The sequence below is a fragment of the Chinchilla lanigera genome, unplaced genomic scaffold (genome assembly GCF_000276665.1).
Source record: "Chinchilla lanigera isolate Chin_1 unplaced genomic scaffold, ChiLan1.0 scaffold00036, whole genome shotgun sequence".
NCBI lineage: Eukaryota > Metazoa > Chordata > Mammalia > Rodentia > Chinchillidae > Chinchilla > Chinchilla lanigera.
This window is the reverse complement of record NW_004955437.1, coordinates 3199704-3213772: the sequence shown is the minus strand read 5'-3', so window position 1 is coordinate 3213772 and position 14069 is coordinate 3199704. Positions and strand designations below refer to the sequence as shown.

Sequence of the window (14069 nt, the reverse complement as noted above, 5' to 3'; positions counted from 1 at the left end):
AAAAAAAAACAGCCTCCCACATGGTGATATTATGCTCTGAAACTTCAGTTCAACTCACACAGAAGAACAAAGTTTTTAATTTGTCTAAACTGCTACAGTCTGTGTTACCTAGATAAGCTGGTAAGAGTACTGGGGGGTCTATTTCACTCTAATCACCGTATTTTCTTGAGGAATTCCTAGTCCAAATAATGGCCCAGGGACAAGGTGTGCTACCTTTGAAACAGGCCAAATTGAAAGAAACCCTCGGCCTTTGTTTCCACTTTTCTCCTGCTGTGCTTAAGAAAGAAACAGGAAAGTATTTTCTGCAGATAGCCAGTTATACATTGTTTCTATCTCCCTAGTTTGAGGCTGTCATATTGAGGTAAAGCAGCAAAAACAAACATCTGAAGGCTCTGTAACATGCTGTGACATTGAGATGTGATTTCCTAATCCATTCCAGAGTCACCTCAAACATGCGTCGTGAAACGACGAGAACACTTCTGGGACATAAAAAGTTTCACTGGGGCCAAAGACCAGGACTAGATATTGACCTTTAGGCACAGATCCTAGTCTCCACAGCATCATACTGGCCAAGTCAGAGCAGACAGAGCTCAGTGATGAGCTTTTGGGGGATTTCTAGACCTAGGGTGGGCTGCTCAAGTCCAGGCTGTGGTCAGTTTTCTCCTGACTCTGAGAATTCCCTCAGATTTAGGGATGGGCCTGGTCTGATGATACAGAAAGAGAAGTAAAGAGTTGCAGTGCTGATCAGGACGTAAGTGCCTTTCTGATATGCATCCCTTGGTGTTTGGAGCACTTGAGGAAATGGTTTCCCATTCCCAGACTCAGATCAGGGCAGGTTTGGTACTAAAATGATGAGGGCTCGCAGTTCTGTGGCTCCACAAACACCCAATTCTGCAGGGAGGCTTCTGGGTCAGTTCATGAAGGATTCCTATATATATCTTCCCATTTCCCTCCACTGGTTAAAAACTCTTGTCTGACCTGTACATCCCTGGAGAGTCCCTGAGTATTGACTCTGTTCTGTCCATGTAACCACTAGTGTGATGCCCCAGGTGTTTCCTCTTTAGAGTCAGCAGCTCTGCCTAGATTCTTAATCCCTAACTTGGATGACTTTAAATGTGGTGGACAGTAGCAGATCTTCACCTGCTCACCAAGACCTGACTTGATGTTAGTTTAAAAAACCTAGCAGTCTACAGGTTCCATACTGTGAAATTCATTTGCAGGCCCCACAAGCCATGAAATAAGCAACTGGAGGAAGTGTATCTATGTTTAGTGTACCAGGAAAGGAAGGCAGCAAGAAGCCAGACCCTGAAAGGCATGACTTGAGAGGCACCCCCATTTGGGCTCCCAGGAAAGATGCAAAATGGAAGAGAAAAATCAGAAAGTTATCCTAACTTCTGGTAAGGAATTACGATGGTCAAAGTTGATGCAAGCAGTTTTCACGGCACTTCTGGCAAGTGCAAAGGTTCCTACGAAGGGACCGTTTCTTTGCTTGGATGCAGCCATTTAACATCTTTATGGAGGCCCTCTTTGACCAAGAGAGACAAAGGTAGCAGACCCTCCATCCTCAGATGTCAGGGGATCTAGCTGTGCCATCTTCTTCCCACTGCTAAGGCTTGTTTTGGCTGGTGAATGTTACTGACCAAGGCTGCTGTGGTGGCCTGAGGCCAGAGGTGATCCCAAGTTCCTTTATTTAGTGTTGAATCTCCTGGGGGAACAGTAGTCTGGGAGAGTCCCCTAGAACTGGACCCGAGGAGTCAGCTGGTAGCCTTTAAATAGGACTACAGCTCCACGGAAGTAGAAGGAGCAAATGGACAAGAATTTTATAGGCAGCAACTAGATTAGGGTGGAGTATATGTAGGATTTAGGCTTCAACTTGATTCTTCTTCCTTCTGAAAAACAGTAGTTGAGGCAGGTGTGAAGCTAACTGTAAGAGGGAAATGGCCAAGGTCAGGCAAACATTTGGTCGCTTCACCAGCTTCGTGCCTGGGCAGCTATCCCACTCTTGGCTCCTGCAGCCTTGCCGTGGCCTCAGGAGCTTGAATCAGCCTATCACCAAGGGTCTGCCCCAGACCTCTTCCATGTGCACACGGGGAAAACATGATGAAGACAGGGAAAAAAGATGGAGGTTTTCCCTTCCTGGAGAGGAGACTCACTGATCAGGTTCATGAGCCTCTGTAGTCATGAGGTTCATACTGAATCCACAGAGAGGCATAGCAACAGCAGGATTGTTTAGCAAACACGTCCCTCTCCTTTCTGTTCCACACAGTCCCCCAAATCACTGTCCTACACGTCAGGTGCCTCTGAGCCATAGCCCTGGGTTGGCCCAGCCAAGGGCCCTACAGGTCTGAGTGGCCACAGATGAAAGAGACAGATCAGATGCTCCAGCACTCAGGGTTCATGAGATTCAGAACTGATATTCTTTCCCTCTATACATACACTCTTCTCTCTTGGGCAGCTATAAATAGGGTTGTTCTAATAGAGAAAAAGGAAACAAAAACAAAAACCCCTCCCTCTAGACAACATAGAAAGACTCAAAATGATTGCACTTATTAGATGTGGACAGGGTGGGCAGGAGGCTCGCCAAGTGCACACATTCCTCTTGCTGCCCACAGCCTGAGGCCAGAGGTAGGTGGCTCCAGGCTGGCTGCAGAGCAGGGTCCTCTTTGGTGGCACCCACAAGCCACCTAGGGTGACAAGGGAAGGATGACTGTGGGCCGAGGCCCAGGCTGGCTATGGTCAATAGCCAGGTTTCTTAGCAAGAGGAGTAGGGCTCCCCCAGGGAGCTCTGGAGTGGGGTGAGGGCATGGCTGGGCCAGGGGAGACAAGAAAAGGGATTAGTGTTTGAGGCTGGCTACCAATTGTTCTGTAATTTAGTCCTTTAGACGATACCTTTGCTTTTTTAGCAATGCTTTAAAACCTGTTTTCTGTCCTGCAGAGCTGTAGTCTTTCAGGGAGCCACAGCGAAGCCTGTGATGCTTGCTCCTCATTCAGCGGTGTCCGCTAGCCCAGTGGCGTGGGCCATCTGTAAACCCTCATGGAGTCTACCCTAGGCAGACGTGTAGGGGAAGAAAGAGAGGAGCTATATAGACAAGAAAGCCAGCAGGGTGGGCTGCCCAGGCTCAAACCATGTGCCTCAGCAGACCAGTGCTGGCATTAAGCCTGTAAGTCAAAAGCTTCTTTGGCAGAACCCCGCACTGTTAAGAGTCTCCCTGGGGAGCACAGCCAGGGGACCTTTTGGCTCCTCACTAGCAAGGCACAACCCTATAATGGCAGAAGCCCCTCCTCCCCTTCCCCATTCCCTGGTGGACCCACTTCCTATGTGGGCCTCAAGTACCCTTTCAAACTGACAGGGCAGCAGTGTGAGCTGGTGAGATGGGCAGGGGAGAGGGCAGTACTGTCCCTTCGCCCCTCAGGGGAGTAGAGCCAGCACAGAATGGCTTTTCTAGGAAGCACATAGGAAAGAGGTAGAGAGAGACAGAAAGAGAGAGAGAGAGAGAGACACACACACACACACAGAGACACACACACACACACACACACACACACACACACACACAGACAAGGAAACTAGAAAGACAGAAAAAGAGAGTGCCTGGTCTGTGTAGTGATATTTTTCCTCCGGAAAGAAAAAGAGGACTCATTCCTTGTCTGAGGGTAGCGGCTGCCCGCTCTGAGGACTGAGGCGTCTGAGGGCTCTGGAAGCTGGGTCTCCGAGCACGTGGGCACTATTTGTAGGGCCTCAGGAAGCTGGACACTTTGGAGCGCAGCAGCTTGATGAAGGACTTTGGTAGCATTTCCTTGTGTTTCTCTGTATACTTGAAATAGTTCTGGGGGTGGGCCAGCACCTCAAAGAAGGCCTTGATGAGCTTCTTGTCCTGCAGGAGATGGCAGGTGGCAGTGTCATCCTCCATGTCCCGGGTGGGAAGGAGCAACACCAGCCTCGCCCCAGCAGCCCCTCGATGTCCAGTGGCATCTCACATGGCACACCCCAGAGCTGAACTCTGGACGGCCATCCTCCTCATCTGCTCCTCCTTTAGAACTCCACAAGTCCATGGCAGCCGCAGCCTTCTACTGCCCAGCCTGCCTGCGGAGCCTTCTTTGACCCTGACTCTTGTTCACAACTGCAGCAAATCCTGCTGACTCGGCTTTCAGGACATAGCCAGGGTCTGACCACGTCTTGCCATTTCCATGGCTACCAGCCCAGGCCAAGCCCCATCATCCCTCACTTGCATATTGCAATAGCCTGGCCAGTCTCTATGCTTCTGCCCTTGACCCTCCACAGGCTGTTCTTCCCACAGCAGCCAGAGGGACTTTTGGGGTGTTTAATTAGTGCACCTTTTTCCTGTTTGATTTTTTGGGACAAGGTCTCAAAAATCCTGGGTTTAAGCCATCCTCTCACCTCTGCCTCCCAAGTAGCTGGGCTCCAGGAATATGCCATAGGACCTGGGTAAGGTTTATTCTTTTTTTTTTTTTTTTCTTTGCACTGCTAGGGATTAAAGCTGTGGCCTAATTCGTGCTAAACATCCGGTCGACCCGTGAGCTACATACCCTGTGCTCTTCTGGCTTCTTTTATCTCAGAGTAAAAGCCAAGTCCCTTGGATGGTACAATTGGTTGCATGGGACCTCTGCCCTGCTCTGCCCTCTGCTCTGCCTTCCCCTGCTGAGCCACTCTGGGCTTCTTAAGGTTGCAAACTTGCTAAACTCTCCCATGCTCCTTAGCACCTTCTAATGGGTGTCCCTGACCTCCTCAGATGCCTTTCCTGGTCTCTATCCCAGCAGCATGATGTGTGGAGTGCCAGGTGCCATGCATTAAAACTCAGCTCTCCTGGCTTCTAGGCTGGGCCTCTTTCCACTGCATCTGAGGATTTCTAAAACAGCAGGTGGGGTTCCCAGCCTCTCACGCCTCCTCTAATCAGAACAGCTGTACTATTTTATGCATTGGACTTCCAGGGAATATTTGATTTGAAATAATGATTCAAATGCTTTTAAAAAGTTTGAAAAGTATTGCTAGAATTATGTTCTTTGAAATCTGTAGGTTCTAAGAGATTTTTGTCATCATGAATTTTATTTTGATAACATGTAAATCCTGTCACTTATAATAACATTAGTGGATTTTTTCTTGTAGTGGTAATTTATGAAGGCTAATTTTGACTACAAGTATAATTTCTTTCTGGTTTTTTTGGTACCAGGAATCAAACCCACGACCTCTCGCTTGTGAGCCAGGTGTTGTGCCACTGAGCTATATCCCCGGCCCTACAGGTATAATTTCTTAAGCAGGATTTTCTCAAACTGGGATCCACAGACCCAGAGTGTATAGTTTATTCAAGACTGGAAATATTTTGTTGCTCTTAATTTTTTTTTTGGACACAGTGTCTTACTATGTAGTCCATGCTGGCCTTGAACTCATAGTGAGCCTCCTGCCTCTGTCTCCCAACTTCTGGGACCACAGGCGTGCGCCACCATGCCTGGCTCTCCTTTCCTTTAAAAGACATTGAAGCTGAGCATGGTGGCGCACACCTGTAATCCTAGCACTCGGCAGGCTGAGGCAGGAGGACTGCCATGAATTTGAGGCCCGCCTGGGTTACATAAGTGAGTTCAAGGCCAGCCTGCACTACCTAGTGAGACCCTGTGTCAGAAACACCAATAAATAAATACAAACAGACTTCTAAAGGCTGGTGATGTGGCTCAGTGGTAGAGTGTGTGTCCAGCATCCACGTAGCTCTAGCTCTGTACAACAGAGTTAAAAAGATGCCTGTCTGTGAATTGATGCTGGGACAGCTGTACTAGTGTGCTGCTTCTCTGTGGCCTGGGGAGAGAGTAAGGGATGGAAGGGACTTCTGCCAAGGGCATCTCTCTGTTCTTCAGCTCCTTGCTACCTCTGGGAGGAAGAGATACCCTTCACTTTCCCTTTCTCGCCCATCTTTTCCCTAAGGTCTAACGTGGTGCGGGTGACACTGTAGTCAGATGGGCTGGGCTCAAATCCTAGCTTTACCAGGAGGCAAGTTCTTTAACTCTGCCTCAGTTTTCTCATCGGGAATGACGAAAGCACGCACCTCCTAGAGCTTCTGCTTGTTCCGAATAAGAATATTCACACTGGCTAGCACACGGTCTGCACAACAGCCACATGCCCATTAATGCCAGCCGTCCTTGTCGTTAATATTCACTTGCCTTTAAGATCTCCTGGTGGTTTTCGGAGGCATAGAGGCGGCCGTCCCGCACAATGTCTTCTACCAGTTGCTCATAGTCCTCTGCAAAGTTGAGCAAGGTGGGGGTGGCGCTGAGGGGTCAGACTTCTTCCTGCTTCCCAGCTCCCTCCCAAGACCCCTGAGCCTCCCCTTCCTTACCCGCTTCCCCAGCTCTCCTGCCCTTGCTCACCATCATAGGTCACGTAGGGAATCTGGAAGCCTCGGGCGCTGTTGGCCTCGCTCGTCTTGAAGTTAATCCAGAGCTTCCTGGATCGGGCCGTGAAAGCGATCGGGCGCTCATAGGTCTGGCAGGTCTCGTAAGTGGTAATGGAGGATGGGGAGGCTGGCGAGGCAAGCGGCAGGTCAGGAGGGCAGCTGAGCAGGCCACCCAAGCCCTGCCGGGAAGAGGGCTGTGGAGTGGGGGCAGGGGAATCACTGACAGAGACTCCTCCCTCCAAACACATGCATACCCTCAGACCTCCCACTGCCCCTGGGTTGATCCTGAAAGCCCTCTGTGATGCTTGGGCCCTCACAGTGTGTACGAAATTTGACAGTTAATAAACGAATTGGCAAAGCACGAGGATTAGAAAGTGACACGCGGAGTTCTAGCCCTAGGGCTGGCTTTCTGCACTGTGCCACACCCTCCACTGATGCTTCCCGTCTCTGCTCCCACTTCTCCTGTACCAAAGTCTCCCTCCCGGCCAGACTGGGACTGCCCTTCCCTGGACCGGTGCTGCAGCCACCCACAGTTCTTTCTCATGACGAGGACGTCCCCACACTCATCCTCAGACGGCAGGAAGATCTCGGGCACCACGATAAGGATCTTGCGCTTGGGTGGGGGGTTGATGTTCCAGATGCACTCCACTCCGGCTGGGTAGTTGCCCGGGTAGTTGGGGGACTCAATATAGCCAGTGAACTCACCTAGCTCCCCACCACACTGACGGTCTGCAGCCAAGCCCCAGGGACAGAGCAAGAAAAAAGGAAAGTCAGTGGGGAGCCGGGTTGGGGATGTGGAGGAGTCCTGAAGTCAGAGATCAGACGTGTGGCAGCCCATCATTCACTGTCTACTCCTCAAGTTCTGGGTCCAGCTTCCTTCCTGTCCTCTTAGCGCCTTCTCTTCTTGAGTCACCCATTTCTGCCTCCCCATTACCTATTTCCAGGGAGAGGGCGCTCCAGGGCTCAGCCTAGCAACTGGCCTGGAGATTGAGTGGGGTGGGAGCGTGGAGGGTGGCACTTCCCTGGGATCTGCCCTGCTTCCTGAGTCGGCCACTCCCCTTTCTTTCTTTCTTTCTTTCCGTACCCACTGCCCCCAGGCTTCTACCCGCTTTCCCACGGCTTGGCCTGCCACATACTCTTGCACTGGGCCACACTGGTGGAGCCATCAAAGTCAGTGCTTGTGTTTCCTGGACAGCGGGTGCAGAAGTTCTGACGGAAGTCAGGCTGGTAGGAGCCCATGGCACAGCGGATACAGCGATGGATGCTGGTGTTGTAGTAGTGCCCTGGGGAGCACTGGACTGCAGGCAAAGGGGGAGAGGCGGGAGTCAAGGGAGCTGGCAGGTAGGTGTTCTGGGCACACGTTCATCATGGTGAATCAGGGGACCCAGGACTCCACAGTTTTTCCAGGGTCCCAGCTCCTCCTAGTCAAGCTTAAGCCCAGCAAAAATAAACTTCACAGAGTGGTTGTCTGTAGTGCCAGTCCTTTTCTTTCAAGCACCGAGCAGAGTGCTGAACCAATACAGAGACTCCTTTGGGGTGTGGAGGGGAATGTGCTGCCCGTTCTCCAAAGCGGGGGACAAAGTGGGACTCTCAATTCAGGATTCCCAGGTTTAGGCCTGGGTGGCAGGAAGGTCCTGGGAGCAGGATGGTGTGACTGGTTAGGCAGCTGGGCCTTTCTCACTTTGGGGCAGATGGCAGGAATATACTCGGCTTCCTCTGGGGACCTGGAGAGGTTTCTTTTTTTTGAGCACTTGGGGTCAGAGAATCCCCCTAGTGGGTACTCACTCACCTTTGGTGTCACAGTCTTGGAAGGAGATGGCCCCTTCGTGCTTGGTAGTGAGGCCCCCACCACACGGGAAGCACAGGGTCCGTCCTGCTTCGGGTTGGTAGGTGCCACGTGGGCACGGCTGGCAGGGCTTAAACCCATCCACAGAGTGCTGACCAGGTGGGCACTGACCTGCAATGAACCAAGGGCCCAACTCTGATGGGGATGGTCCTGAATCACCCCCATGGGGTCGCCCAGCCTCAGGGGACAGCAGCATAAGAACAGGATGTCAACTAGGAGTGGCCTGGAGCCTGGGCCTGCCCTTTGGGAAATCCCATGCCCATGGGCGTCCCAGTGCCCACCCTACCCCACTCTATATTGTTTGTTCCCCTGGCACCTGCACACGTGGTGATGTTGGTGGCTCCAAGAGGCCCTTGGGCATCACTCCCAGGGCAAAGGTCGCAGGAGAGCTGCCCTTCTCTCTCCTGGAAGGTGCCCGCTGGGCATGGCACACACTGCTCCGTCTGGCCGTGGTAATACGTTCCCTGCGGGCAGCTGACTGAGGGAGAGTCGGCCGCGCTAGCCACCCACCCCCCATTTCCCACCACCCCGGCCTAGGACTCCCCTTCCCGCTCCCCCAGATCCAGGGAGAGCCTCTCTGTCCCTGATTCAGTAACCTGAATCGTGCTTAGAAGGGTAGGGCAGTTAAGTGTGTGCAGGAGGGTTGCTGCCCCGCCTGGTACCCTAGATTTCATCCTGGGACAGGGAAGGGAGGACAGCAGGCAGGAAGGTCTCAGCTGCCTCATAATTTGAGAAATGCATCTGAGGCTGTAAGGGGCCCCTCTCTGAGCAGGCCTGAGCTGGGCCTTCCCCGCTCCTCTGCTCCCCGGCAAGCTCCCTTACCACACTTGGCCCCAGCACGGTGCTGCCCGGGCCTGCAGACCTCCACCAGTTCCGCTCGCTCCCCAGCTCCCAGGCCCGGCTTGTGGGCCAGCTCATAGTCAAGGCCAGCCAGGCGCAGCAGGAAGCGGTCCTGGTTGATGGACTTTCTGAGCATCTTCAGGGACCCTTTGAGTCGCCGTTCCATCCGCTGTCGCAGGCAGGGCAGCCCGCAACCCGCTGGTGGTGGATGGTGGTGTGCGTGGGAAGAAGAGAGAGAGAGTGGCGTGAGCAGGAGGGAGGGAGCGAAGGCGGGAGGTAAGAGGACAGGTTCTTGGCTCGCACTGTACGGCATCGATCCCTTGCACAGGCCCTGTCCTTTCCTTGGGCTGTGAGACCTGTCGTTTCTCCACCGCTGCCCTCCCTTTCGTCCCTCCACCCAGCTCTGTCCCCAGTCCCACCTGTGGTTTCTTCAGCTCTGACCTCTGCTTCCAGTTCCAGGGAAAGCCGGGTGACCTCCTTGCCTGGAGGGGTCCGGGCCCGCCGGCCCTTGCCCTTCCGAGAGGAGTCACACTTGAGGTGGATGAAGGTGACCTGGCAGTCAGAGCAGGGGGCAGCACCTGGGGGGAGAGGCCTTGTCAACCCCAGGGGTACCGCAAGGGACAGGGAGAGTTCTCCCTCCCAGCCCCCCAGGCAGACCTTACCACATCCCTGACTAACTCCCTCTCCACCCTCTTTAGTTTAGGGTGCTGGTTAGATGGTCACGGGAGTGTCCCGGGGCTTCCTTGGGCCCCACACCCACATCTGCTGTCCCCTGCCCTGTGGGGGGTTCGGGAGCTGGAAGGTCTCTGGAGGAAATCTCACTAAACAGAAGGGCTGGCAGGTGGGGAGGGTTTGGTAGCCAGGTAGCCCAGAGCAGTGAGGTCCCCAGTCCAGACCTGGCCCTGGGGATCTGCTGGCCTCTTCCAGTTTGCCTTTGTTCCTCAGGTGCAGACGACACTTGGCATCCTTGACCTTGAAGGAGGCCCGCTGTTTAACCAACAGCACTGCAGCCTCTAGAGGGATGGCAGAAGCTCAGCACAGCATGGGCCCCGGGCGAGAGATGCTTCCAGGGTGTTGTGGGGCCGGGCTGGAAAGTGGGGTTAGGAAAGCCCAGGGGACCGGATGGTGAGGGCAGAGGAAGGGGCAGCAGGGCTGGAGAATTATGGAGCAATGGAGGAGACCCAGGAAAAAGTCAGGCCCGGGGGTTCATGACAAAGCAAAACAAAGGGTGAGTGCAGGACAGGAGGCTGGGAACAGGGCTTCCGGGCCGGTGCTCACCATGGCAGTGGCTGGAGCTGGTGCTGTTCCCAGGGTGGCTGGCTCGGGCGGCAGCAGCCCTCGGGCTGGGGGTGCCACAGCTCACCGTGAAGCCATTCTCGGACTCTGAAGAAGGGGCCTGTCACTGCTCTGACCTGCCCCCCCAAACCCACTGGCGGGGTGTCCTGGGGGGTCAGAGGAGCTGCTGAGCAGCCCCCAGCCCTCCAGCACCGCCCTCTCAGGTACCTGGCAAAAACCGGGCCCGGGAGGGGCAGGTCAGGGCACAGGTGTCCTTCTTGCCAGACCGGTTGCAGCTGAGCATGGCTTTTGAGGCGCCAGGGCTGCCTTGACACTTCGCTGGCTCTAGGAAGGGGAGAGAGGCCTGAGGAGACAGGTGCATTCCTCTCCCACCCTCTCCCTCAGTTGGTGAACATGCGGAAGAAAATCAGCTACACGCAGAACGTTGAAGGGGATGTTCACCAGGAGAGCCACATCTCTAACTCCGATGGCTGCTCCACCTGCTTCCCCCTCACACTCCCTGCCCGGTGCTGTGGGTTCTTCAGGACCCCAACGCTCCCCTGAAGCTGCAGTGCCAGCTCTGGCCAGCAGAGTGCGCCGCGCACCTGTGCAGTCCTTGCCGTTCCAGTGCAGCCGGCCCTGCCCTGCCGGGCAGGTACACTGGTAGCTGCCAGGAGTGTTGATACAGCCAAAGCGGCAGCCTCCGCGGTTGATGCTGCACTCATCCACATCTGGGGGAAGGAGAAGGCAGACAGACAACAACGGTGGGGCAGGCGCCGGCGCCAGGGAGTGGGGACTTTAGAGGTCAAGGCGCCCTGAGTTAGGCAAGATGGTAAGTTCTAGGGATCTGTACCTTACGGCTGTCATTAACAGTGCCGTGCAATATACATTTAAAATTTGTTAAGAGGATAGATATCATGTTAAATATCCTCACAATTGAAAGAAACTAAAAAGTGTTCCCTGGCCTGTGAAGAGCTCAAACCTCCTCTTAGCTCTGTCCCCAGTGTAAGGAACCTTGAGGAGGGGTCAAGCTGACAGTTTTTTAAAGCCTCCTGTGCTGTCTGCCAGTAGGGCTGCAGTCTGGAAGCTGAGGCTGGAGGCCCGGGGACAGGGACAGGGATGGGAGGCAGGCATTTTGGAGGCTGCTGTTCCCTCGTGCCCTGTCTCCCCAGGGGTCTTTAGCAAAGCTGCCCTAACCCCTCCTCACAGCAGATGCCGACGTGGCACTTCCACCAGAGGCTTCCCGGAGCCGCAGCCAACGCAGGGAGTCAGCCAGTTGGCAGGTGAGAGGTGGCTGGAGGGTGCATCCTCGCTGGCTTACCTCCACAGTGGGTGACACCATACAGCAGGTAGCCACGATGGCAGAGGCACTGGAAGCTTCCTGGTGTGTTGACACACATGTGGTCACAGGTTCGGTCGAAGGAGCACTCGTCTATATCTGGAAGAGCAGGGGTTCAAGCGACAGAGTCTGCCTGGGGGCACTGGCCCTTGCTCGGGTGAAAGACCAAGCGAGGGTCCTTGGCCTTCTCCTCCTCGAGTTCAAAGAGATCCTACTTGTGAGCCGGCCCTCGATGGGTGATTGAGCTATGCCAACCCACCCTCCTCGCCACCTCTACTGGGAGTCTGGAACTGCAAGATCAGTGTGCTGCCAGTGGGTCGGGGCACCACGTGTGGTCAGGCAGGCACTTTCTGCAAAAGACACGCACTAGGGTGAAAGCTGCCCCCCCTCCCCGCCATGCGGTGTGCTCCGGCGTGGATCTGGTCTGCCAGAAGGAAGGTGTAATTTGCCAGCGTGCAGCATGACACTCCTACAGGCCCTACTCCTACGCAGTGTCTACTGAGTGTCACGGGTGCTGGCCTCCTTGAAGCTCTCCCACTCTGAGAACCTCTCCTAAGGCGTTCACCGCGGCCCGGGTCTGCTCACCCTGGCAGTTCCTCTCATTGATGAGAAGCTTATAGCCTTTCTTGCAGCTGCATTCAAAGCTGCCCACTGTGTTGCGGCAAATGTGATCACAGCCCCCATTGTTGAGGCGGCACTCGTCTATGTCTGGGAAAGGACAAAACAGAATAAAAGATAGTATCAAAGAACAGGAAAAACCAACCAACCAACCAAGGAGCCAAGATCCCTTCTTTACAGGGACAAGGCAAACCATGGAGGGCCCAGGCCTGCCCCTTCTGACTCCTCTGCCACTCTCCTGGCTCCGTTGCTTCCTGCTCGGGGATCAGTGGCCACTAATAGCACCCTCTCTTCCAGGCCTGAGTCCCAGGAGCCAGGCTCAGGCCATCAGGGACTTCCGGGAGCAGGGAGCCGGGAGCAGATGGGCATCTGACCTTCAGGGTAGGCCATGCCCGTTACTCTCCAGCTGACGGACATTCCCAAGAAAGCTCGTGGCTACAGCTGTCCCTTTCCTATCCCCAAGCCCCGTCCCGAGGGCCCTGTCAAGAGTGCTGAATAGGGCCAAGAAGGGGTGGAGAGTCAGAGTGACTCAGTGGAGAGGGCCAGCCTTCAGGGAGGAGCTGGGAAAGAGGCCAGACAGGGAGGACTTGCAGAAGAGCCAGTAAGGCTGGGTCGCTGAGGAGGAGGACGGGGCCAGGCAGGGGGCTGGACCGGAGAGGTCTGGAGAGACTCAGGCCTGAGGCAGCTTTCAGCACTGGAGAGGGAAAGGGGGGCAGCCAGGCAGCTTCCTTCCTGAGGTCAAGTTCCCCAAGCTGGTGGCAGACAGGACCCAGGCTACTCGCCCCTCCTCGGGGAGGGGGCAGGGAGGGCAGCCCTCCACTTCACTCTGAGCTACCTGTCAGCGGTCCTTCCCAGCAGGAAACCTCTCCACTCACTGGCTGACCTGCTGGCCCAGCCCTCCCCCTCCTCTCGCACTGCTGGGCCAAAAGACACAAAGGAGCCTAGTGCTGCACTCTTTGCAGTGCCCACTCCTTGTGACCAGGGGACACAGACTTGGTGAATCAGTATTTCCAATCTTGTTTCCCTCCCTTTTTCTCTCCTCCCTTATCTTCTCCCAGACCCAGCTAATTAAAGAAAAGGAGGTGGAATAGACTGCATGGGAAATTATACCATGATGACAGCTAACGCAACGTGCTCCCAATGTACCAAGCTCCTTCCTAAATCTACATCTTATTTAATCCTCACAATTCACCTGCAAGGCAAGGTCTATGGAGCAAAGGAGGCAGGCGCTGTGAAGTAACTTGCCCAGGGTCACAGGCCCAGGAGAGGTGGAGCTAGCATCGAACCCAGTAGCCAGGCGCCAGCACCAGGCCCTGAACTGCAGTCCTAGTCCGCCTTAGCCAGTCCAGCCTTTCTGAGGAGGGGAGAGCATTTGCAGAGCCCACTGGGAAGGTCCAAGGAATGCGGGTTAAGAAGGTTACAGAACACACCTGTGACCTCAAGCGCACAAAGTCAGAACTCAAATATCCTCCCAGCCCCTGGGCAGATGGGAATGGCATGCTCATTAACTGAAAGGGTTGGGCCCTGCAGCGGGGGTAGGGAGGGGAGAAGGACAGAGAAGGAGGGAAGGGGCGGAGGGTGCTAAGGGACTGGCTGGACTTTTGTGTCCCTTGAGTAGAGATGGGAGAAGTGCACAGGAGACAACCTTAGGCCTTGTCCTGAGTCCTTCATAAGAAGAGTGGGAGGAGTGTAGCCCCTGAGAGCTACCTTATGTCCCGTCCCACCCTCGGCCCCTTCCCAGAGGTCTCCA

At 54.6% G+C, this 14069-nt stretch overlaps 1 protein-coding gene across 3 annotated transcripts in view; it reads right to left on the bottom strand.

The window, feature by feature from the left end:
• Scube3 (signal peptide, CUB domain, EGF-like 3) overlaps nt 1–14069 on the bottom strand; it is a gene marked incomplete at both ends in the record, with an annotated part of 34788 nt that continues 20719 nt past the window's right edge. For 2 of the 3 annotated variants that reach the window (XM_005389543.2, XM_005389544.2), the window contains 15 exon segments: nt 1–3875; nt 6169–6248; nt 6376–6528; nt 6933–7130; nt 7538–7699; nt 8191–8358; nt 8564–8725; nt 9070–9285; nt 9507–9665; nt 9984–10100; nt 10366–10470; nt 10591–10707; nt 10968–11093; nt 11684–11800; nt 12287–12409. In XM_005389543.2, the coding sequence (XP_005389600.1) occupies nt 3726–3875; nt 6169–6248; nt 6376–6528; nt 6933–7130; nt 7538–7699; nt 8191–8358; nt 8564–8725; nt 9070–9285; nt 9507–9665; nt 9984–10100; nt 10366–10470; nt 10591–10707; nt 10968–11093; nt 11684–11800; nt 12287–12409 (2153 nt within the window). 3 annotated transcript variants of the gene reach the window in all.